The 26,152-nt window shown below is 43.9% G+C and overlaps 1 protein-coding gene across 1 annotated transcript; it reads right to left on the bottom strand.

The window, feature by feature from the left end:
- Nucleotides 1-11,148: 11,148 nt before the first annotated feature.
- Nucleotides 11,149-19,105, bottom strand: CBLN4 (cerebellin 4 precursor). The gene is made up of 3 exons (XM_057703114.1): nt 17,569-19,105; nt 14,487-14,603; nt 11,149-12,452 (listed from the first exon to the last, which is right to left on the bottom strand). Exons 1-3 carry the CDS (start codon nt 17,857-17,859, stop codon nt 12,255-12,257), a joined length of 606 nt encoding a protein of 201 aa, XP_057559097.1. The 5' UTR covers nt 17,860-19,105; the 3' UTR covers nt 11,149-12,254.
- Between the last annotated feature and the right edge of the window lie 7,047 nt (nt 19,106-26,152).

Raw genomic sequence — 26,152 nt, 5'->3', positions numbered from 1 at the left:
TGTAAGAAATACAAACTAAAGTATCTGGGGATGAGGAGACACACTTACCCTCAAATGGCTCAGGAAAAAAAGAATTCAGTCTTGTTTGTGCAAATGTTATAGGTTTTTATTGCCTCAAAATAACAAAAAAAAAGCAAAGTTACATTAAATACAGTGAATATATATTAATATATTAAGAACAAGAAAGTTACAGACCTGAGTGGGATGACCCCAGCTTTTTAAAAAAATTTTTATTGGATTATAGTTCCTTTACAATATTGTGTTAGTTTATACTGTACAGTAAAGTGAATCAGCTATACGTATATATATATACCCCCTCTTTTTTGGATTTCCTTCTCATTTAGGTCACCACAGAGCACTGAGTAAAGTTCCCTGTGCGATACAGTAAGTTCTCATTTGTTATCTATTTTATCCATAGCATCAATAGTGTATATATGTCAATCCCAATTTCCCAATTCATCCCACCCCCCTTTGCCCCTTGGTATCCATACGTTTGTTCTCCACATCTGTGTCTCCATTTCTGCTTTGGAAATAAGATCTATACAATTTTTTTTCAGATTCCACATATATGCATTAATACACAATATTTGTTTTTCACTTTCTGACTTACTTCACTCTGTATGACAGTCCCTGGGTCCATCCATGTCTCGACAAATGACCCAATTTCCTTCCTCTTTATGGCTGAGTAGTATTCCACTGTATATATGTACCACATCTTCTTTATCCATTCATCTGTTGATGGACACTTAGGTTGCTTCCAGGTCCTGGCTATTGTAAATAGTGCTGCAATGAACATTGGGGTGCATGTGTCTTTTGGATTTATGTCTTTTGGAATTATGTACCCAGGAACGGGATTGCTGGGCCATATGGTAGTTCTATTTTTAGTTTTTTAAGGAACCTCCATACTGTTCCCCACAGTGGCTGAATCAATTTACATTCCCACCAACAGTGCAGGAGGGTTCCCTTTTCTCCACACCCTCTCCAGCATTTACTGTTTGTAGATTTTTTGATGATGGCCATTCTGACCGGTGTGAGGTGATACCTCAGTGTAGTTTTGATTTGCATTTCTCTAATAATTAGTGACGTTGAACATCTTTTCACGTGTGGTATGACCCCAGCTTTTTAAAAAATTTATTTTTATTGAGTTTCTAACATTAGTTTCTAACATTATATAAGCTTCACATGTACATTAGATTTCTACTTCTGTATGCCTTACAGAACGCTCACCACCAAAAATTTAGTTTCCATCACCATGCAGTTGATCCCCTTTACCCATTTTACAAAATTCCTCCCTTCCCCCGGGTAATCACTCCTCTGTTCTCGTCACCTACCCGTTTGTTTTTGTTTGGTTTGGTACATTCCTTTATTTGTTTGTTTTGTTTTTTCTATTTCATATATGAGTGAAATCATACAGTATTTAGAAGATATTTGCAAATCACATATCCGATAAGGGGTTAATATCCAAAATACATAAAGAACTCATACAAACTCAACAACAACGAGAAAACAAGCGATCCAATGAAAAAATGGGGACTGGAGATGAATAGACATTTTCCCAAAGAAGACAATGGACAATTTTTTTTAAAAAAGAATGCATCGTAAATCACCTATACTTCAATAAAAAATTAAAAATAAAACTAAAAAAAAAAGGAATGCACACACAGACTCACGTGCACACACACACACACACACACACACACACACACACACACACACACACACACAGGTCTACAATATGAATGGTGACCATCTCTGGGTGGCAAGATTGGGTCTAGAATTTTTGTTGCTACTGCTTCTCTGAATCATCTAAAATTCACTAGCAGGAGCAGGTATTCCTTTTGTGATGAGAAAGGGCTGCAAAGAGAGTTGATCAGCTTGGTCGCTCTCAATGCTTTTGGGTTCTCCAAGCACCTTGACTCTTCAGCCACAGCTTTGCAGAGCTCAAGGCTTCACACAGGCAGCAAAGTAGGACAGAGTAATCTGCAGGAGACAGTGGGACTCCACATGTCCAGAGCTTTGCCTAATTTTGCCTGTTGCACAGAAGGTATCTCCAGAATCACTCCAGGAGAAGCCCCTGTGACACTCATCCTCACAATCAGCAGTGCTATATATCGCCAGCATTAATCACTGGCATCCCAGAGCAGCTTTCTTGGCTACCCTCAGAGCGATCTAAGGCCTGTACAAATTCAAGACGAGTTTGCACTGCATAGGAAGCCAAGAGGTTGGGTGCTCTCTGGGGACCTCCATTCAGGCTGTTCTCCAGGGCTGAAGGCTGGGAACTGTTAACAAGCTGGCCCTCTTTCCTATCACTCACACCCGGAGAGGTGCTGGGGAGAAAGGCATCTGGCTGCTCTCCCAACGCTGCAGAACTAAGCAGCCCTCCCTGGTCCCCACACATCAGGAACTCCGTTAGCACCAAGAGGCTTTTGTTGACAGCACTGTGACAAGTTTTTAATGAATCCTATCTGGAATTTGGGGCAGATATTTTCATGAATTTTAAATAGGAAGATGAGTTAAAGTCAGCTTCTTGTTTGGGACTGAAGGATGGCAATATTTGAGAAGTCTCACCAGAGCATCTCTAATATCTAGCTGATAATTGGAGTCATCTGGAGAAACTGAAAAACAGAACAGATCTGTGGGCTCCAACCCTATCATATAGGCCACAAGAAGTCAGAGCTGCTGGTGGAGTCAGCAGGGAGGATGAGAATGACCCTTCTTCTTTCACTTCACACACAGTAGCATCGTTTGCAATTTTTTTAAGCAAACATGTATTAATTGGGTAATTCAGAAAACATAAGGAGGGAAAAATAAACCACCATGAAGATTATTCCAAAAGATTTGATTTTTCAGGTGGGGAATTTAAAGAGCAACCTCACATTTTGAGACTCATCTCTTTGGCTCAAACTTAGCGGCTGCCTCGAAAAGACAATAGACCATGTAAGGTCGGTCATTCCTAATCAGAGTATCAGGAACAATCTTCTTCCCATTAGCACAGCACTTTATTGTTTGTAAAGCCTCAGTGTGTGTTTTTATTTAAACAATAATACTCAACAGGTAGTACAGAAACCACCAGCATCAGAATCCCCTGTGATGCTGGTCAAAAATGCAGATTTCCTGCCCCCACACCCAGCTTATGGAAGCAGAAATCCTGGAGATGGGGGATATTATAACATCTCAAACATGCATCCCAGGGGGTTCTTGTGCACGGGGAAGTTCAAGAACAACTGAAGAGCATGCTGAACCCCTTCAGAAGCAAGGCAGATAGGGCCGCCCACTTGCCCAAGATCACACAGGGGTGAAGTGGGGGATCCTTCACTCTACCCCACTTTCCAAGAAGCTGCAAAGCCACGGGGCAGCACAACTGCTCACGAACATGCTGGAAGCAGGTCCTGAAAGTCTCCCCAGCCCAGGGGGCAGCTTCATCCAAGCGACAGAGACCAAACATCCACTGAGGAAGACAAAGCTAATTCTCCCCAACCCAGCATGAGCCAGATTCTTCCAGAAATTAGGTTCCCCTTGGACCATGAGGTAGTCCTTTCAGATGCACCATGGGAACTGTTTTCTGGAAGGCGGGTTCTCCAAGGTGACTTAACCCTCCATCAGGTCAGTTCTGGGAGCCCAGACTCAGCAGGAAGATGAGATGGGCGTGCACATGGCAGGAAGCAAGGCAGCGAGTGTCAAAGCTTAGAAATGGGTCAGGAAGTCAGGGACATAGTCACCTGAAATATGGCTGGGACCGCCTGCACCCAGCACGCAGCTGCCTGGGTGGTGATAAGCCGCTGTAGTACGAGAATATCTGGACAAAGAGAAATGCTCCTCTCCCCTCCTCCCGCTTCCCCTCCCCCACCTTTCAAGCAGGTAGCTCGCTTTTTACTCATCTCCTCGAGGAAGCGTGCGGCAGAAAATAAATTGCCCGTAAGACTTTCAGCCTCAGCCATAATCGGCTTGAACCCATGACTGAAGAGGCTCTCCCCACTCCCAAGTCGTCAGACCTCAGAACTACTGTCCCAATCCGTGGCAGGAGGGGCTCGAGGTAAGAAAAACTGAGTAGAAATTTCCTACCAGGCAGTCCAAATTTGGGGGCAGGGGTGGGGGTTCTTAGAGGCAGAAATACAGTTTAGTTATAGAAGATTTTTGAAGAACTGTTTTCCTTGAAAACCTAAGTGTATAGATTCATGTTTAACCTGCTTAGGTTTTCAGAAAGCGGTGTCTATTAGTTCACAGGAAGGCGGCTGATTCTCAGGGAGAAAGAGTTTCCTTCACCTTCGAGCTCCAGGGTCAATGGGGACTTTTCACAAACTGGATCAGATCAGACACCTGAGCTCCAAACAGGTGAGCACTGAAGGGTGCTGAATCATCTAACACAGAGCCAGTGGTGCACAGGCCTCATGCCCCAACTTCTCATAACCAAAGACATTCCTTAGAAATAAGACATGATAGGCAGGATTTAGGAAAGCAAGCCTCTCTTCTGTTCAGGCTACCACTAACCTTTGAGGCACTTTTGTGCAAAGTAGGAAAAGGAATTTTTTACTAAAGATACTTCCATCAGATGATTGTTATAATATGCTTGTTAGAATATGATAGTTCACTGTCTTCTGCTGTATAAATAATTCTATAACATCTACGACAAAAGTGGTACACCCCTGGAATAGTGCAGTGCACAACCCCCACAACTGTACATGGCAACCCTGTATCATTCTTCATCATTTTAACAAGGCTTGATCTTGAAAGAACATTGTGGTGAAAGCAATGAGGAGGTCATTTACAGAAAATTGCTGTTTCAAAACTCCCAGATTGTCGGGCTCAATAAACAGTAACACCATGCTCCGCTTTCTAGATTGCAGGATTTCTACCCAGAAAGTGAAGCAGCCTTTGCAAAGAGGTTTGCAACTTGTAGGAATGGTGAAGAAGCACATTCAAAGTTTACAGAATATGGGGCAAGCAGTAGGTGCACAATAAGTGTGTGATTGTTTATTCAGTAAAACATGGATGTGCCCGAACCCCAAGAGAAGGCTCCTGCCTGGTTTCCTTCCTAACAAACTTGGCCTCTAACTCTCAGAAAATCATGGATGACTTTGGGATTCTTGCCAACTTCAACTCATGGCATTGTGCCGACTTCTAGCAGTAAAGGAGGACTTGGTGCTTTTTCTTTAGTTTTTAACAACCAACTCAATCAAAGAAAAGGCAATCTTGCAAACTAGGACTGTTTAATGGCTCTTATGTGTTCCACAGTTCTCTTTATGGAGACTTAAAAAATATTGTCTTATCTTCTCGAGAGGGAAAAGGGGCAAAGTCCCAGCTCCCCAGAGACAAGCCCCAGGTACTTTTGAAGTTGCCCCTAAATCTTGACGCTCCCAAGGTCTCCCATCCTGAGGAGAGAGAGCTGGACGTGGCTTCCTTCCAAAACAGCTTCCTTGAATTACTGAAAAGTGGGCTGTTCTGCTCCCCAGAGAGAAGTTACTAGACTATTCCAATAGCATTTCTCTTCCAATCAGGCTAGCCGAGAAATGGAAGGGCAGAACCTAGTGCACTTTCTGACGCTGCCGGTGGTTCATAAAGTCACGCTAATGAAGAGAAGCTGAGATCTTTGCTTGTGAAACAGCATCCTTTTACCTGCAGAGAACTGACCTCGACACTCAGAAAGAGAGAGAGAAGGAGGAAAAACAACACCTGAACAGTAACCAGGATCGATTTTACTCCCTTCCGTTTGACTGTCATGCCAGAGAGCAATGAAATTTTATCATTCGCTTTTTCTCAGGTTTTGGTTGAATTTGTTTTTATCCTTGCATGTTACTTTTTTGCCCAAATGCTTCTTATGCCTGGAGTTACTCCATTTTTTTATGTGGGGGGTAAAAAGCATGACACCTTTTCACTGCGGTGTTAAAAAATGCTCACACTCAAAGTGAAAGCCAAGCTATTTTAAATGAAACACTCATGACTGCGTATGTGTTTCTAAATAGCAAAGGAACTGAGACGACAATAGCCATACACAACTGACAAAGGAAGCTGGGTCCGTTCCTGTAAACACGGAATATGATCAAATCCCCCAACCCCATCCCAAGAGTCGCATCACGCAGACTGGCCATCGTTGTTGGCTAAACAGGATAACCGTCCAGTCAAAACAGTGGGCTACAGAGTATAAAATAAAGAAAAATTTTTGTTGTATCGCTCAGGGCCTAGAGGTATTTTCTGACCTGAGTATTCAGTGAAGATGCATTTCTTAAATTCCTTGGCCAATGGTAACAGCCCTCTTTCCTGTGTGGTGACACCCTGACCGGGATGATAAAGCTTCATCCTTGCCATGGGATGGTCATTTTCACACCCACTAGAATCTGTTTCCAGCGTAATGGTCTTCAGCCTCACTGAATGCACAGGGCAGCGCAGTCCCCTGCCCCCGGAAAGGGGCCCCGGGCCTGCTCTTGCTTGTATAATTCCTGCCCCACCCCAACCCCGTGAAGGCTAGGAAAGAAAACCGCTGAAAGGACAGGTCATTTTAAGCCATGTTTTCCTCCTGTCCTGAAAAAAAATAAGTAATGCGAAAATAGCGACCCAACCCACATTAATTTCCCTGCATTTTCTTCCTTTTATTGATTGTACCTTGACATCCAAGCTGAAACATGACAATACAAAACACCAAAACAACAACAACAAAACATCAACAATAACAAGAGGAGAGACACAAAGACAAAGTCCATTTCTCTACCCTTAACTCTCAGCCACAACGGTTACTTTCCAGAGTTCCTCATCCTCCCAGGGAATTTAAGCAGACTGAGGCCCGTGGAGGTTCCCTCAAAAATTCCAGTTCCTGGAAAGTCAGAGTGTCACAATTTATGTTCTCAAGGTAACCTCAAGGGAAATAAAGATTTCCTTAGCTCAGTACCTAAGATGATATATTTTCTCATTATACATAACACCAATCGGACCTAAAAATTGTTGAGAAAGGCTTCTGCCCTTGGATGAATTTTAAACGTACTTTCCAGCCTGATGGAAACTTGCTAGACTCACAGATCCTTCTGAACATATTCTCCCATTCTTATTCTCTCTCTCTCTCTCTCTCTCTCTCTCACACACACACACACACACACACACACACACTCTTACTTTATTAAGTTGAACAATGTCTTCTGAAGCCAAATGCCAGTGTCCTTAGAGGCCCTACAATCCCTGGAGAAGGATCACCTCGGTCACAAAGAAAAGCAAGATGCAACTACATCTTTATTTCAGAATAAACGCTGACAAAATGAGAACTGTCACTAAGGGTTTTCTTTCTTCACAAGGTGCCACTTTCTGTGGGTGACTTACCTCCGTCTTCACACCAGGTCTCCCACGTCTTTCCTCGAGGTCTCCTCGAGCTGAGGTCTTCCTGTAGCCCTTCCTCTGCACAAACAGGAACACACCCTCCAGCCTTTTCTCGGCACAGAGCAAGAGTCTCGTGCTTACCTGCATGAAGGCCTTGCACTCACTGCCTCGGGCTCCCGGAAAGTTTAAAACAGGAAAGATAATCAGAGTACTTGGACTCCCAGGTCACTGAAAAGAAAACGCCCTGCCCCTGGATGGATCGAGGCTGTAAGAATCACCTGGGGACTTTGTTAAACCTGTCCGAAGCCTAGCAGGTGATTCTGATGCAGCTGGTCTTTGGGTTTTACTTGAAGACAGAGTTTCATAAACTGTACCATACCTGAGGACCATGGGCATGGGAGGGGCAGAAGATCTTGTTAAAGATGCAGATTCTGATGCAGTAGTTCTGGGTGAGTTTAAACCCCACCTGGGATTCTAACAAGCCCCCGTGGTAGGGACACTACTGATCCACAGACCACACCTTGTGAAGGAAGGTCTTGCTATTCAATGTGTGGTACCCAGGCCAGCACCACCAACATGATCTGGGAGCTTGTTAGAAATGCACACTCTCGGGTCCCATTCCAAACCTACTGCGCTAGAATCTACATTTCATCAAGATTATTGGGCGATTCTTCCACACATTAGTTTGAGAAGATGACACAGGAGAACGTCAGGATCAAATTCACAGAGAAGATGTTTTCTGTAGAAAGGTCAGAGAAGACCAAAAACCACACAAACAAAAATATATATATATTCTTGATTTTATGACATTTGAAACTCAGATTAAAGGTAGGCCTGTATTAGAGGGGACAGAGTAACCTATTTAGAAACCACCTTCTTAAACCCCACCTCCCTCCCTACTGAAGGGAACCACAGGAATTCAACTTGAGCTCCACAGCTCTGAATGTGAATGGCTATCACATGGTGTCCCCTCTCCTTGTTTTCATTACTTCTCCATGGTCATTAGGTCAATCAATTGGGGGGACCAATGGGTTACTATCATTCTGGAGACAGATGGTTGAGATAGTAAAGGTGGATTGGTAAAGCCCAGTACCCTTAGTCAGAAGACTAAGTAGAACCATGCTATTAGATCTGTATTGCTCCTTATGAAGATTCTAGCTTTGTTTGCTGTCTAGGGAGATCTAAAAAGGGCAGATGTCACCACTTCTATAAACTCAGTACCTAGCAAAGCATGTAACACATTTTAAGGATGATTTAATCAATGTTGGTTGACGATATTTATTCCAAGAATCAGAGCAGTAATTTGCTAAAAAGTAAAAGCCGAAAGAAGACACTCAGCTATCTGGGTCTCTAGAAACCAAAAAGAATGGGGAAAACAGCCTTAAGACCCTCCCTCCCCACAAAAAAAAAAAGAAAGAAAAGAAGGGAGGAAGGTGGGGTGGGGGAGGGAGGGAGGGAGGGAAGGAAGGGAGGGAGGAAAGAGAGAGAGAAAAAGATGAAAGAAAAGAAAAAGAAAGAAAAAAGAAAGAAAAAGAGAGGGAGAAAGAAAAGAAAGAAGAAAGAAAGAAAGAAAGAAAGAAAGAAAGAAAGAAAGAAAGAGAGAAAAAGAAAGAAAGAAGAAAGAAAGAAAGAAAGAAAGAAAGAAAGAAAGAAAGAAAGAAAGAAAGAAAGAAAGAAAGAAAGAAAGAAAGAAAAAGAAAGAAAGGAAGGAAGGAAGGAAGAAAGAAAATAAAATTAAAACAAAATTTTAACTAGATAATCAGGCTCTAACAGAATCTGGCACCATGAGGAGCTCCCAAAGCACCTGGAATCAGGGAGAATCCACGTATAAGCTCCTTATTTCCTTCAGTTTCGTTTTCTTGGGATTCTGTCTGGGGAAAATGCTCGCTACAGACAATCGCTTGCTTTTGTGGATCAATAGATCAAGGAACAGTCAGAGGAGAGAGGGAGCTGTAGGGAGGGAGGGTGCTGGCATTAATGAATGCGGACAGGGCCACTGCAAACCCTCTGCTCAATTAGCATTTCTGTGCACGGAGCAATTTCTGAAAACTATTTTCAAGTCACAGAACACGAAGAAGCATCTGGCTCTGTTTATGGAGATGCTTCTGACACCACTGACTCCTGCTCTTCACCTGGCCCACTCAGACTCAGTTTTCTTCCCTTTATCATTCTGATCTTAATATCCTCCTGCTGCCCTACTTGGCCTGAGTCAGGGCTTTACATTTTATTAATAACAGTAGGCCCTTCGTTGAACCCCTCCTGAGTGCCAGGCACTTCGTCTTATTTAACCCTCACAACCATTTCCTATTTACAGACAAAATAACAGAAGCTCAGAGAGGTGAGGAAACCCACTCAAGGTCACAGAGCTGGTAAGGGAAGGTTGTAGAATTACATCCTACATCTGTCCAAAATCCATGCTCCTCTGGCTAAATCATTCTGTCCCTTGGCTTTTATTCCTCACTTTGATATGGTCTTTCCAGCCACTATGTTCTGGATAGATCTTACTTCCTAGAACCAGCTTGGAATAACTACCTAAGGCTTTCATTATGACCTCATTAATCAGATGTCTCATCTCTCCAGTGGCACTACTCTCCTGTGGCAGGGACCATCCCCCCATCTGACAGCCACAGCTTCGGCACCTCTTCATATAGATTTCCTCTTGAAGGTTTTGAATGGATTTGCATTCCAAAAAATATATACACTGGAGCTTAGGAATTAAAGTCAAGCCCTTTGCCAATGTACTTTTATGTTCAGAAAAATAACAGCAAGCCCCAAAGGATGGCCACAAGCACGTTTATAAAAGATACTCTATATTGGTCTACTTTGGTAAGCACCAAACTTTCTTTGTCTTGTCATAGGCATCTATTGGAAATTCCAATGCTCTTGAACCATTTTGCCAAAACAATGACTAAGAGTACGTGTATTCAAGTATGATTCACTGTGTTGCAACGTAAAGACACAAGACCTGAATACAGAGACCTACAGGGAAGGTGAAGTAAGAGCAGGTACATTTGCAAAGGATGCAATTTAGATGCAAGTCCCTTGTGCAGCACTATTTTTTTCATATTATACATCACGAAGGAGGAAAGATTTTTGACTGAATGCCAGCTGGGGGATAACTTGCCAAGCAAAACATTGAGAATCCACTGCCAATATCTCCAGATACTTCTTCTTGGGAAAAGCAGAGAGTGTTCCTGTGATGAATGAATATTTTGACTTGGTGATGAATCACAATTACACTGGAAGACCTGCCTGCATGTTTCCTGCCCCGGAATCCTGCAACAGCTTCCTCGGTGCCACAAACTACAAAAGGGGAGCCCCCAAAATTGTTTTAATAGACAACCAACCAGGAGGTTGAGCCAAATCTCCAGGTGAGACATCTATGATTATAGTTCCTCCTAAAAAGAAACGAGTTCTGTTTACCCTTTAAGGTGGAGAAAAGGGCAGAACTTTTCCCCAAAGTCTTTAGTTTGAAAATACTGGTCTATAAACGCATCACCACTCATTCATTCCCTGAGCCCTTCGTGATACTTTAGGGGATCTTTTAAAACTTAACTTTCTAACAATAAGTCCTTCTGAAAGGAGAGTCTACTAACCTCCTTGATCCTCTCTTGCCAAGCTCGCAACTCCTGGATCTGGACAAATTAAACATAGTAAAGATTTCCTATGCCAATTCAGGGGGCATTCTCTAAAAATTCAGAAAGCTTTTCTTAAACCTCAAGACAAAGAAAGGAGAGAAAGGAAGGGAGGACAGGAGAGAGGGAGGGAGAGGGGAAAGGTTGGTGAGAGAGAGGGAATAAATCATGTAAAATACATATTTCCAAAACCGAAAGGACAAAGCAATTCAACTAACATATATTAACCTTTATTCTATAACAGAGACATAAATATGAATTTGTGTGACCTGTACAAAAGACAAAATAAGATATTGCACTAAGTTTAGATATGGGATATTTGGATTTAATAATATAGCTAAACAGATAAATCTATACAATTTAAGGAGTTAAGGCAAAACCAGATGATACTTCAAACACAACAGAAGGTTTGAAAAATAGGTATAATTAAAAACAAGGGCATCCCATCTCCAGTTAATAAAGTGGTCGTGTCTAAGGAAAAAAAATCCCTTAGGTTTTTAATAGAGAGGTTATTATCAATCATGTTAATTAAAGTGAGCAGTCACGTATAAGATCTCCCGTGGAGGAGAGCTGTTTTGCGAAGGTTTGAGGATTGAGCACTTAGAATTCGGATAAGCAACTTTTTCCTTGTTAGATTTATGATCTATTCTTCCTATTAGAAAATATAATTTGGAAAATATGACTCTTTCACATATATAATTAAAATACAACTATGAAGCATTCTTTTTTTTTTAAAGGGAAGTCGTGTTGGTGACCTCACAGAGTAAATTTGCAGACAAGCCATTACCCTATTTGCAGAGAAGACACAAAGCCAGCAGTTACCTTAAGAGAACCGAACAAACTAACTCCAAAGGAATAAAAACAAGTGTAACCAGTATATCAACACAGCACACAATTCTTTGGCAGTATCACAAAAATTGTTGATTGAAGTCAGAACTTTATAGAGTTCTCTAATTCTCAGACCTGGTTGCCGGTCTTTGAAAACTAAATAAATAAAATGCCACATCTGCAACAAATTCAGTAATTCCAGGAAATTAAATTCAGAATAAACCTTGCAGACAGCTTTGAATTGTTACACTTAAGCATAGATGGATATCGACTGCTGTGAGTCCCGATCCAAGTACACTGAAACGCACACACACGAAAATAATCTGTGGAGCTCGGTACTGCGTCAGACAGGCCTAGCATCCTTACAGAGAATCCATATTCACCCATGAGAAACCAAGAAAAGACATCAATCCGATGAAGAGGAAATGATCTTCCAGGAACTCAGGGGTGGACCGCCCCTCACCTGGATGAACATCGCGGAGAAATCAAATTCTATAGAGGGAACACCAGAAAGCCAGAGAATGTGGAATACTGCCAGCCTCCGACCAAGTTACCTTTCTCCAGTTTTAGGTAAACCTTATCCTCTTTATCCAGGTAAAGCAGGACCCCATTCGTGGCAGCCTCACGCGTAACGTCTTTATCCCCAGCGAAGGCAGATATTACTGGTTTTCCGTTTAACATCAGGTTAACCTACAAGGAAAAAAAAACTGAAAAGCTCTCCCTAAAGTCAAAACAAATGAATGAATAAAACAAAACAGAAACAGACTCTCAGTTATAGAGAACAAACTAGGGTTACCAGTGAGGGGAGGAAGAGGGAGGGGAAAGATGGGGTAGGGGATTTAAAAGGTAAAAACAACTATGGATCAACTACATAGGCTACAAGGATTATTGTACAGTACAGGGAAACACAGCCATCATTTCATAATAGCTTTATTGGAACGCAATCTATAAAAATATTGAATCATATGTTGTACATGTGAAACTAATATAATACTGTGGATCAACTAAACATCAATAGAAAGAAAGATAAAGAGAGAGAGAGAGAAAGAAAGGCAAAAGAGAGAGAGAAGGAAGAGGGAGGGGTGAAGGGAGGGAGGGAGGGAGGAAGGAAAGAAGGAAGGAAGGAAGGACAAAAAGGAAGAAAGGAAGCCAAAACATCTCGGGGGGGGGGGGGAAATAATGTCTAAGATGACCAACATGGTAAAATATCTGATGATCAGTAAATATATACCTTTCCTTTCAAATTAGTAGACTGTGGTAGCTAGGCTTAGTATGATCCTACTGAGTTGATCTTTTTTAATCAAAAAAAAAAATTTTTATTTCTCCCATAGAAATTTCCTTAAATGCTCACAAAAGAGTACCACCCGTGGAGAGCAACCTAGCCATGTGAAAACTGGCTTCCCTTCAGCACACAAATTAAGCCTACTATTGAACACTTTATTTACCTCTCATATTCAATAGCAAGTTTTTGGTAATGACACACGCCTGTGGCCTCCCAGAACATTAGTAAAAGGGGCTGCAGTGCCCTTTGCTCTGAGAAACTCAGGTACAGCAAAGTTCTACCAAAATCCTTGGAAGTTTACTATACCACTGAGACATGCATAGTGCTAAAAATCCATTGAAATTGTGGAATATGTGTGTTATGATTTCTTCTTTTCTTTTCCCTGGTAAGAAATATGTATTAAAAATAATAATCACCACTATCACTGAAGATTTCAAAGATGGATAATTAGCAAAGAATCAAATCAAATTTATTCCTTTCTCTCCATGCTACAATTTTGATTATAATGTGTTAAACATTACATAAATTTCTAAATGTTGGGGCCTGGGAAGAGCTTTTCTACGGAAGTAAATTTGTTTACTAGATATTCATCCCTTTTATGTTAAAAATAATATTGAGTAAATTAAATCTGAGGCTGATCAATTTATCCATTCACTAGGCTATGTAAAAGTAGTGAGTACGTAATCTATCATTCACATGGACATAATATACAATACAAACATTTAACATATGATAAAAAGTTATCCTAGAATTCCATAGACACGTATTGGTATTGTTGGGTTCGGGCATATTTGAGTATTATAGGAGCCAGCTTCACCATCATCCTTGAGTGTGAATTCAAGCCCGTTCCTTAGAAAGCACGACACAAAATATATGAACTGTGGAACTGCAGCTGTTAAGAACTCACCAACATCAGAGTAACTGAGAATAAAATACTTAGAGGATAAGCACAGCACATCCTTTCTTTAAAAGTATATTAAATAATTGTTTCTTCATAGATTTATTTCCAGTCATTAACTGTAGCTCATAATTTTTAACAATGACAGCAAATTTGTTTTATTTATTTAGTGGGTACTTGTAAAGCTCTGACAGTCTCACTAGTTTTTTTTTTTCTTACAAATTCAAGTCATTTTTGCACATGTGTTAAAAGCAATCAAGATCTTATAAAGAGATTTATGTCACTGAGTTTTTACTACGCTATGTTTTTTAAGTGACTGGTTGTTATTAAGGTAAAAAGTTCAATTGTATACTTTTCTACATGCTTCATGTCACACACCTTAATAGGTGTTGTCAGAAATTAAGTGTTTTAAAAATAAAGTACTATAAAGATGGTTGTTTATTTTTACAATGAAAACACATCTTTGGATAAAAAGTTAAATATAGAGCCCACTACCGATAAACTGTCGTTTGAGGGTACAAAGGGAACAAGTTGAAAGACATACCTGAATAGTTTGGCTCTGGTAGACTTTAATTACGTGAAAACTGAAACTGTAAATTCCTTTCCTTGGTGCTACAAAGACAGACTCCAGGGTGAAAAAATTACCCACATTTACTAGGATCTACAAATAAAAAGAATAAACAACAGTCAATTATTACAATATTCTCCTCTGTAAGAAAAATAAGTTTTCTTCCTTCCTTTCCCTTTCTTTTTTGCTTTCTTTCTTAAGAAAGAAAACTAGCTTTAAAAAACCATAGAAAATAAAAGGAGTTCTACTCCTTTTTTCTTTAGTGACTTGGAAAATAGATTTGTATATTGGAAGGTTCTTCTGTTTTTCAAATGGCATAAGAAAAAAATAAAGTAACAGCTTTGTATTCATGCCTCAATTTCCAGCAAGGCCCGATGGCTCTGGAAACATCTAGGAACACGTGAGAGCTTATAAATATTAGCTTTACCTTGAGAGTCAGATAAAAGGCATCTGCCACATATTTACACGCCCACCCTCTACGAGACTTAGCAATGTCCAGAGGTGACGTTTCCAAGCCAGCCAATCGGCGCCCATGGACTCTCTGCAGTCATTCCTGGACGCATCGCACAGAGGCCTGGACACTCCCTCTACCGTGTAACATAATCTATGACACTGAACAGTTGGTGCACTGGGTGAGCTGAATGCCCGGCCCTCCTCTGAGCCTCCGCCAAACCTCTGCTAAGCTCCACGGCCATTTGTTTCATTCCTGTGCCATGCAGGCCTTAATTACAATATTTTGGCAATGACTCAGCCTTTGTAGGCTGCCAAAGAGTAGAGACTGTGAAACAGGTGGCCTCCTCGTGTTCCTCCCAGTGTTATCCACCATCCGTCCCCTTATCAATCACCCACTCTCTAAAGTTCAAGGGGCAAAAATGAAGAGTGAAATAAAGCTCTGGTTCCCTAGAAAACAACAGTGCATTCTGTATTCCAAGATGTTCAGCCTGGTGCTACTGGTTATGAAATTAGCTCTGAATTTCAATAAGTGACTTCCTCAACTAAATGTCACATAGGTAAGACCCTTCCTGTGAAAAAGAGTGAGAGAATATATGTATGTGTGTGTGTGTATTGGTGGGGGGCGGGGGGGCGGGGACAGGATATGACTAGGGTGTCTTCCATTTGTCTTCAAGAAATAAATCTATAAGTGGCATTCAAAAAGATCAGATGTCCCTACAAAGACACATTTCCCCTGTATCAATGGCAATTCTGCTACTATCTCTTTTAAACACTACATTCATGCTAATATTAAACCCTTTGCATAATTCCCTAAAGACATACTATTACCTGCAAGCAATGCTCCAGGATATAGTGACGGTCAGGTACATGTACTAGGCTCAACCCCCAACTTAAAATGCATGTTTGTGTATCATTTTATTGTGAGATTATCCCTTTTTCCAAGCAAGCATTAGATTTCTTTCTCTGACCCGATTGAAGACCAATGGTCTTTCACCAACAAATCACCAGCTACGCAATAATTCCCAACAGAGGTTTTACAAAGATTTGTTTAAGTACATTTAAAATAATTTGAGACACTTAGCAGGGACTTCCTGGATCAGATAAAAGTAGCATAATTCATTAGCAATAATGGAACTGGCTGATTAGTGTTGATTACACATAAGGCTGGATGTTGACTCTACATTGTAATTAGAGCATCCAGGCACATCGAGATGTATAACTAAATGTGTCTTGTTGTCTCTAAGATGCATGATCACCCAGAACAGAAGAACAAACCCTTCTCCTCTTCTAATTGACAGAAAGGTCACTGACAAGAATGCACTGTACAGAAGAGAGTGCAATGTCCACAGTATTTAATTAATGCATTGACATACAAACCAGGGGTTATGCTAGACTTTATTCCCATCAAGATGGAAAATACTGCACAAAACCTCAAAGGGGTGGCTTAATTCTTTTAAAATGATGGCTATTCGATAGGAAGCCCCAGAGAGGCATTCTCTGTCTTTGGCCAGCTGTAGAGTACATTACTTAGGAACAATTAAGTGAGGAATAGAAATGTCACCTCATCCCTTCCCTGGCACGTCCTTCCCTGGCACCGCTTAACCTGTGCTCTCACCCATGTGGCATACAACTGTGAACTACATATACGACTTTGGAATTTAAAAGACTCTGGGTGCTGTTGAGGTTGAAATGATAACCCTGGAGTCTGATTTCAGTTTTAAGACTCCTTGCTAAGCTGATATCCTGAGGTTTCTCATCAGCCAAACCCCAGAGCTCCAGATCGCTAAAAAGAAGCCACAGCTCTCATCAGTTCCTCCCCCATCCCCTATCCTCAATCCCCAAAGTCTGTCTTTCCCCACTAATTTGCAGGTCTCTGGACGGACTGGAGCAGGGGAAGGGAGAACGGCTCCCCAGCACTTCCCCACGGGAGCTCAGTGCAGCTGCCCGATTCCTTTTCCCTTCCTCCTAGCAACTTTTCTCCAAGAAGCACAGAAGGGCTTTCGGCTGCAGCAGCGCCTGCAACGTATATGGGGATCCTGGCAGTGGAAAGATGGGTGAGATCAGACCGGGGCCACTGCTCCCCACTCTCGCTGGCACCTGAGAGATCTCTGCAGAAGAGTGTGGACTCCCCGGAGCTCTCTTTGGAGAGGAGCTTCTCCACCTGGGAGAAACAAATCATTTATCCAGCGTCTGAGAGGGTACCGTGCCTGAGAATGGCCTCAGCAGTATCCGCAGAGGGGTCTGAGCCAGGGGGCCAAGCTCTGGCTAAGAGACTGCGAGGTCCAGGGACCAGAATCCTGCCAGCTCCAACGGACCTGTTGCTGTTGAACTCGTCCTGAGCTCTCACCGCCCGGCTCTACACCCCCAGCCACTCTCCCACCACCCCAGCAGCTCTTCCAGAGGCCAAGAGGGAATGGGGTGGGGGGGGGGGGGCGAGAGGCATCAGAAGTTTCAGACCCAGACATTTGGGGAGGTGAGTGCCAAAATGATCCCCCACATCCCAATCAGAGCAGCTTAGCCTGAGCAGGCAACCCGGGTCAGAGCTGCCTGGACATCTCGCCTCCCTCCACCCGATCCTGACACTCCGCATCCCTCCGGGTCTGACCTGATCGAAGTAAATGATGCGCGTCTTGTTGCTCATCTCGGACGGCTCGTGGTTGGTGCTCCGCACGGCCGAGAAGGCGACCTTGGAGTTAGCCGCCCGGACCGAGATCCCCAGAGGGGAGGAAGAGGAGCCCTTGGAGTCCGTGGCAGGGTTCGAGTCACACACCACGAGGCACTTGCCTTCCAGCACGATGGGCTCCGTGTCGTTCTGCGCCCAGACGGGCAGCCCGGGCAGAGTAAGAGCCAGCAGCACGGCCGGCACCACGGACAGCGCCCGGCGCCCGGAGCCCATGGCGAGCGTCGTGGGCAGCCGCAGCCGGCTGGCACTCCTGCTCGCCCGCGTCGCCTCCTACCCCGGGACCCCGGAGCTCGGGAAGACGCCAGTGGCTAGATCGACAGCGCTGCAGGAACGGCGGCGGCGGCGCGCACACTTCCACCAATTCTGTGGTTTGAAGTCAAAGTCTCCCCTCGCGCTCTCTGGCTGGTTCTGTTACCTTTGTCCTTTAAGGAGCTCATGCAGAACCCCCTACCCCACCCTCCTCCACCGGAGAATCAGCCCTGCCCGGGGCCGCTGCACCCACCCTTGTTCCTAGACATCTAAAAGTCACCAAACCCTCCCATTCACACCTCAAAGAGGAAAATTGATAATAAATTCTCACCCCAAGCCCAAGCTCCCCCAGGGGAACCACGAAGCAGGAAAAACGAAGGGGACTCAGAGAAGCCACGGGGATGGGTGGATGCCAAGCGGTGCCGGTGTCGGTCCAGTACGTGTCTGGCTTGAGGCAGGGACGAATTACAGAAGCAGAAGGTGTTTCCCGGACTGGGAGGAACGCGAGGCTGTGTTCATGGCCAGGTCTCTAGCGACTCTCAGTTTCGCTTGATCAAAAATTCCCCAAAGCTTGGTGGCTCTCGGACGTCGGCGGGTTAGGCAGCGGCTAGCCGGGTCCCCGGCACGGAAAGCACAGATTCGCGGGATCGGTTCCAAGGCGCAGGGCGGCTCGGCCGGCGGGGTCGTCTCCTGCCTCTGCCGCACGCCCGGGCTCCCTGCGCACAACTTTCTCAGTCCTCGCGCAGCCGGGAGAGCGCGAGGCGGGCACACGCGCGCTATTTATAGGAGCGCACGTCCGGCTGGGGCTGGCTTCTAGCTCAACCCGCCGGCTCCCGGGAAAGGGGGAGAGTCCGGTGACCCCAGCTCAGCAGCTCCTGCCTGGCGTTGAACGCACCCCGGAGCAAGCTGGGCGCACAGAGCTGCTGGCTGCCAAGGTCTCAGGCCGCCCAGCCCCGGGAAGCGCGCGGCACGGAGACTGGGCCCAGAGAGAGCTGCCCACCGCCCTGCGCCTGCCCGCCCCCTCCTCGGTCTGGGCCGGCGCCCCTCGCCCCTCCCGAGCACGGGACTCCGCCGCCGAGCGCCCTCCGAGCGGAGCGCGGCGCTGCCAGCCCCGGCTGCGGAGCTGGGTGGGCGGCAGCGGCCTCGCGCGGCGCGCTGCTCGGGACCTGGGGACCCGCGCCGCCGTCCCGACCGCGCCTGGCCCAGAGCCCGGCTCCCCAATCCCTGGGGCCCGGAGAGTTCCGGGAAGCCTTGGGAAGGACCAGAGCCGCTGGGGGCCGCTGGGAGGAGGTGCCCGAGGCCTTCCGCTCCAGGAAGAGGAGCCTCAAACGCCTCAGGGCGCGCCCTCCCGCCCACGCCGCCAATCCACCCCAAGCAAGGATAGAAACGAGAGAGGGAGTTAACTCAGCAACAATCAGTCCTCTAAACCTTACCCCTAAACAAAGCCAACCCCTTCCTGAGAACACGGCACCTTTCTGCCTCTTGATGTGCCGCCCTCCCCGCTGTGCCACCCCATTGCCATGTTGGCCTCTGATTGGCAAGGTTTATCTTCCTCTTCCGCAGCCACCACTGGGAGGGAAAGGCTTGTCTCTGTGACCTGCTGCGTGAACTTGGCCAAGTCACTTACCCTTTCTGAGAGGGAAGGACTCCACTAATTAAGGTCCCATCAGCCTTCCAGTTCTGTGATGCTCTGGGGTCATGTCACTCCTTTCCCAAATTCCCGTTAGTCTCCCAGCTGCCAGAGGGCAAGCCTCACATCTTTAATCAAAACAGCATCCTCAGCAGCCATTCAGAGCTCCTAGAAATGTATTGACTAATTATTAATTGAAGGGGTGTGTACTGAGCAACGTCTGCTGGATGGATGGCTTCCTATTCCTTCCTGAAAGAAGAACATCCCCCTTAGCATGGATCCCAGTCCCTCCACAACAGAAGCCAGACCTGCAACTCTAGGCTGGTCCCCTCATAAGGTCCTTCCAGAGGGCTGGGTGTTGAGCCACAAACATTGCACTGCAGCTCCAATTGTTAAAATAGGACGTACTCCTACCGGTTGGTATTTAGTTGGTGCCTAGAGCCAAAGGGGCCTCCAGATTCTGCTCCAGTGGGGCCAGTATCAGTTCTGATGGGCAGGTGCTCCTGCTGTTCTATCTGTAACAATGTTGAATGTCACTAATCTAAGCTACAACCAAAAAGGGTGAACTGGTGCCTTCTGAAGATGGCCACCATGTCCCCCACCCCAAGCCTAGCACAGCTTTCCACCTGAACCCTGCTGCACTTTCTCTCCCCCAGCTTCTACCACAGTTTGCCTGGATAGCAGCTGTAATTTCTTCTCATTTGATGCTGCCTTTGAAGGATGGGGCTGGATCTAATTTGGTTCCCCTTTTTCTCCTGTAGGAATAAGTACTCTGCCTTCCTTGTCCAAAGCAGCTGTTCAGTAACTAAGACCTGGGCTATTTGATTTCAGGATAGAAGGAGTTTGAGAAAAAAGCTCTGTTGACTACAAAATTGTTAAATAGTCAATAAGTTGTCTTCCCTACCAACTGCAATATATTCTCTCTGCATCCTTTTCTTCTCTAATTCCTGCAAGAACTTAGATTTAAAGAAACTTCTTCCCTCCCTCCTCTTTTCCTCTCCAAAAGTACTCATTTTGTAGCCCCCAAATCCAGCAGACCATATTAGGGACTCAATAAGTGATTGTGAAATGACTGGATGCTCCAGATAGAATGTCAGTATCAGTCATTCACCTTATAGTATAAACTGGTTTAAATGAATCTCTCTCAGTAAAATTTAAATTCAAGGCCTCCTAGGTAATTGGAGAGGAAAGCTTTGGTTCCTTACTAAAAGATGTTCCCCTATTCAGGGTGTTCTAGAGATGTGGAACATCACATTTTCTTTTGACTCCTCCAAAGAGAATCTATCTGATACTGTAAAGCACAGGGTCCTGTCTCCCTTTCCCACCACAGGTGGTAGAATAAGGATAGCCTCTGGGTTCTAGGGCTGTCAATCTATCTGATACCAGAAATCCATGATGACTTATATGTCCTGACTCACCCAGATAAGGTGGGGCTGCCAGATTTTCTCTCTCTGGATCTGAATGGGACACTGAGACAGCTTCCAGTAAGCACTGGGTCCTATAGAGCAGAGGTCTATAGGCTCCCGAACTGGCCATCTAAGGGTCGTGTGCAAGTTAAGCAGAGGAGCATGCTGGGAGAAATAGGAGGACCCACCACACTTGTAGACAGAGGCCAATTCTCTGAACTTCTGAGAAATGGAAGGAATGAGGGAGTGAATAGTAAATCTCCAGTTCATTAACTCCTACTCACAAGACGTTCAGCAGCCTTGAGTTTCTTGAGAGCCTCCTGCATCCTTGTAATAAAACTCACTTCACTTGAGCTAGTTTTAGTAATCTACTTCTCTTCTTTGCCATCCAGAATGCTCATTAGAACAATGTCCCAGAAATCATACCACATAAGCCCATGCATCTCCTGCCAAAAGACATTAACAAATCCAATCCCCTGCCTATGGGAAATGTTTTCCTAACATTTTGGGAACGGATGCATCACCTGCTCCCCAGCCCCAGCATCCCCAAGAGGAAAGAAACAGGATCAAGTCCAAGTTTCATTCTAGTCACAGCACAGATCTCCTCCCTCCCTTCCTTCCTGCCTTCCTTCCTTCCATCCGTCCGTCTTCCCTCCCTTCTTTTTTTCTTTCTTTCTTTCTTTCTTTCTCTTTTTCTTTCTTTCTTTCTTTTCTTTCTTTCTTCTTTCTCTTTCTCTTTCTTTTTTTTTCTTTCTTGTCTTCCTTCCTTCCTTTTCCTTCCTTCCTTCCTTCCTTCCTTCCTTCCTTTCTTGTTGCAGATGTACTATTTAAAAACCTAGCTGTGATTATGACCCAAATGTTTCACTTTTCTGAAATCCCAGATTGCATTTGCTGCTAAGAATTTTGTTGCTAGACCTTTAGCAATTTCAATGCTCTGCACTTGTGCTCAACTTACAGTAAATTAGAAGTAAAATTAAAATCTGAACTGGTCTTACATAAGAAAGCAATATTCCTGTGGTCAGTAACATTCCATTGTATTTATATACTTCATCTTCTTTATCCACTCATCCATCCACTTACAGACATTTAGGTTGCTTCCATGTCTTGGCTATTGTGAATAGTGCCACTATGAACACTGGGGTGCATGTATCTTTCGAATTAGAGTTTTCATCTTTTCTGGATATAAGTCCAGGATTGGGATTGCTGGATCATATGATAACTCTATTTCTAGTATTTTAAGGAACCTCCATACTGTTCTCCACAGTGGCTACACCAATTTACATTGCCACCAACAGTGTAGGAGGGTTCTTTTTCTCCATATCCTCCCCAGCATTTATTATTTGTGAACTTTTTGATGATGGCCTTTCTGACTGGTGTGGGGTTATACTGGTTGTGGTTTTGATTTGCATTTCTCTAATGATTAGTGATGTTGAGCATCTATTCATGTGCCTATTGGCCATCTGTTTGTCTTCTTTGGAGAAATATCTATTTAGATCTTCTGCCCATCTTTTGATTAAGTTGTTTGTTATTTTTGATAAGGGGGCATGAAATGTTCCATCATGCTTAGGTCCAAGAAAGGGAGGCCAATGAGGCAAAGGGGATTTATTGGAAGGACCCTGTCTCACGGAATCCAAGGGCATGAAATTTGGGAATATAATAACACCTTGTGGATAACCCAAAATGTTGCCTTTCCCCTATCATCTATCTGTCTATCTATCTATCTATCTATCTATCTATCTATCTATCTATCTATCATCTATCCATCTATCATCTATCTATCTATCATCTATCTATCCATCCATCTCCATCTCTCTACCTTTCTCTCTCTTTGGCACATCTGCATTATTTTTTGCTCACTGCAATCCAGCCTTCTCTGAAGCCTACATGATAGACAATGGCAACTGACACTCCCGAATTTTCCACATAACAGATTCAGCCACCCAGAGGATACCCCCAAATCCCAGGGAAGAGACTCACTGCTCCATCTGGGATCACATGTCCACCCCTTGCAATGCACACACAATGACTCCCCACAACTAGGTATGTGGAAAATTGGAGCAGGGTCCAGAGGAGAGTACAATTCCTAAAAAATGCTAAAAGTAAGGTGACATGAAAAGGAGCAACACACAGATTAATTTGTCATATGTGATTCCACGATAACAGACTGTAGGTATATATAGATATGGATATGTTTGAATAAGCAAAGGAAAAATAAGAAAAGCTAGACAGCAAATTGTTAACAGTAGAGAAATGGAATAAAAGGAAAAGAAACCACTAATTTTACTTCAGCTGTTTATGATTTGGATGGTCACAGCAACCATATATTACCTTGTGATTCACATTTAATACAGTTTTTTAAAGGAAAAGGGTGCTGTGAAGACCATCCAATAGAAATCTACTACATAGACTTTTTTTCATAATTTAAACTTAAGTTTGGAGAGAAAAGGAGCTAACATTCTTTCTCATAAACAGCAATGGTTGAACAGCAATTTCCTTTCTTTTGTTATATTGATCCAAATCTAAAAAATCATTCACTCAAAGTCTAGGAAGATGCCCAGACATATAAAGTCTCGCAGTCTACATTTAAGAAAACAAAATTACATGGCAACTGGTAAAGCTCATGAGTAGTGTCAAAATAGCTGATGACATTTTAGATTCAACTCAGCTCGTTATGTAATGTGCCAGCACCTGGGAAAGCCCATGGTATGTGCCCGGCCACATTAGTTTCTGTTGCATAAGGAAGATCTGAACACAGAGTCCAAACCAATAGCTTCTTCTCATAAGAATCTGCTGAGAGGCTTACTGTCAATGCAGATTCTCTGGCCCTCCTCTGGGTTTTGCCCGTGATCTGGAAATTTGTTTCCTAACTATCACCTGGGTGAATCTGAAGCAGATGGTGCTTTGACTTTGTAGATGCTACCGGTGGGGGTGCATACCCCAAGGGTCCATCTGCAGTCAGGTGGATGAGCCCTTCGGTTGAAAATAGGACATTTAGAATTAGCTTCATCTCCTACTAGCTTTATGACCATGGAGAAATTACAGGCCTTCCTTCCACCAGGAAAATTGCAATCATAAAAATAATACCCAGCCCATAGCTCATGGTGGGGACTGAACAGGGAAATATAAGCAGGGCACTTAGCACCGTATCAGGCACACAGGAGGCGCTTAGTTAAAGGTAGCGACTATTATCATTAATTTATGGACTCTATTCATGATTAAAGATGAGGGTGCACTACAGCAACCTGGACCAAGGCCCATCAACTGCTGGCAAGGAGCAACCACAACTCAACCTCATAAGATGTTATAACAAGGGAGAACGCAGCCTCCCCAAGTGTGGGAGAGACTCAAGGTCCAGACATCCAGTGCAGAGACAATAACCAAGGCCAAGGGCAGGCAAGCCACTGCCATCAGGTGAGTGCCCGAGTTCTAGAGTGACGAGGCTGAAGTGAGTTAATCTGCTGTAATTCTGCCTCGTTAAAGCTCTTACATGAAGCTAAGACATCAGGCAGGTTTGTGAGCTTCCTGCAAGAATGGGCAAAGAGTTTAGTTTTCATTTTATTTCTTTCTTCCTTAGTCTGTTAATCATCCACGCAGCCTATCTGAAAGACGCATGTTAGCAGAAATTGATTCTCCCAAATGAAAAGTATACAGAAAGCCAAGAACGGTTGGCCAAAAACAGTCATCTCAGCAACAGAGGAACCAGAAAGCCATGTGGGGATGGAAGGAAAACACCTGAGCCAGGCAGAGGTATCTTGAGGAGCTGGTAGTCCAACTATTTATTTGGCAGCTGGCGGGCCCTAGACGCTTTTAATTTCCCTGATTTAACTGTGCATTTGGGGGGAGAGAGAGAAATAGCTCCAATCCACAAGGTAACCCTCCTCTCCACCGCCCTCTGCGGCACCTGCCCGGAGTGAGTGTGGGATGGGAGGTGTGAATCAGCTGAGGCAGCTGCGACAGCCTCGTCTCCCACTGCCTCTCAGATGAGCATCTTGCATGGCTGAGTGTGATTCTAGTGTTTAAAGAGAAGCAGTTTCCTACAACATTTCCACTAGAAGCAAGCCAACCACTTTATCTGGCTCTCAGCTGAAGAAAAGGCAATCTGTTTGGACTCTGAAGGAGGGCTACATGTGGTGGGCTCCCTGAGAGCTGCCGTGGTAGCCAGCCTGGTGAAAATTCCAAGAGGATTTTCAAGGGTATGTTTGGCCCTGAGCAATGTTTCCCTTGTGCACTAACTTTAGACTCTAACCCTGGAATACAATGCAACTTCACTGGTTTTGTCCTTTGTTTGGGGAAACCTCAATTGCTGATAACTTCTCCCATTTAACTGCCACCACTCATCTGAAAGATGGATCTTATTACCCCCATTTCACACATGAGGAAACAGAGGGTTTGAGAGGTGCTGCTAGAGGGTTGGACTTGATTGCAGGACACCTGTCTTCATGTCCAAAGATCTTTCCTCTAAGACCACATGAGAAGGTTGAAACAAAAATGTAAGGGGCTTCTGGTATGCTCAGAACTACTTTTTTGTCAGTTGATGAACCAAATTCAGAAGAGAAACTGATGGTATTCCTAGAATTATTAATATCAGCAGAGACCAAGCAGGAATGAAACTTATGGCATAAGAAGACAGGTTGCAAATCACAGAACTTTTTATGAAACTATTGACCATAAACCCAAGGTGGAGGAGGTGTATACACACACACACACACACACACACACGTGTGTATATATTAAAATATTTAATAAATTAAATAACATATATTATATATATAATTAGATAAGTGGTCAGATCATCTTATGACCTTCTCATAGCTTTATGTGTTTTTATTTACAGTGCTCACCAGAGTTGCAATTGTACAGTCATTGTCTTGTCACATGACTCCCTGCTGTCTTCCCTGCTGTGCTGTAAGTTCCATGAGGGCAGAAGTGGGCTGCTCTTTGTTCATCGTAACTGATTCCCCAGACCAGTTCCTGGCACGTAGTACAGGCGTGTTAGATGTCTGTTGAAGTTCATGAATACAGCGGTATGGCACAGATTTTCACTCTGGCTACCTTCTCTGAGTGTATTTCCAATTACAACACTAGATAGTTTCAAAAATTAACTTATGTTTACTCTAAGAAGCTCGCGCATTCTTCATGATGTGTAATAAGCCCTCCTTCTGTACCTGGGAATCTGACAGGTTTCTGGGGAAAGTGTTGTTAAGGGACTCTTCCTTTCCCT

Source organism: Hippopotamus amphibius, chromosome 12 (assembly GCF_030028045.1).
Source record: "Hippopotamus amphibius kiboko isolate mHipAmp2 chromosome 12, mHipAmp2.hap2, whole genome shotgun sequence".
Classification (NCBI taxonomy): domain Eukaryota; kingdom Metazoa; phylum Chordata; class Mammalia; order Artiodactyla; family Hippopotamidae; genus Hippopotamus; species Hippopotamus amphibius.
This window is presented reverse-complemented; position numbering and strand designations above follow the sequence as displayed.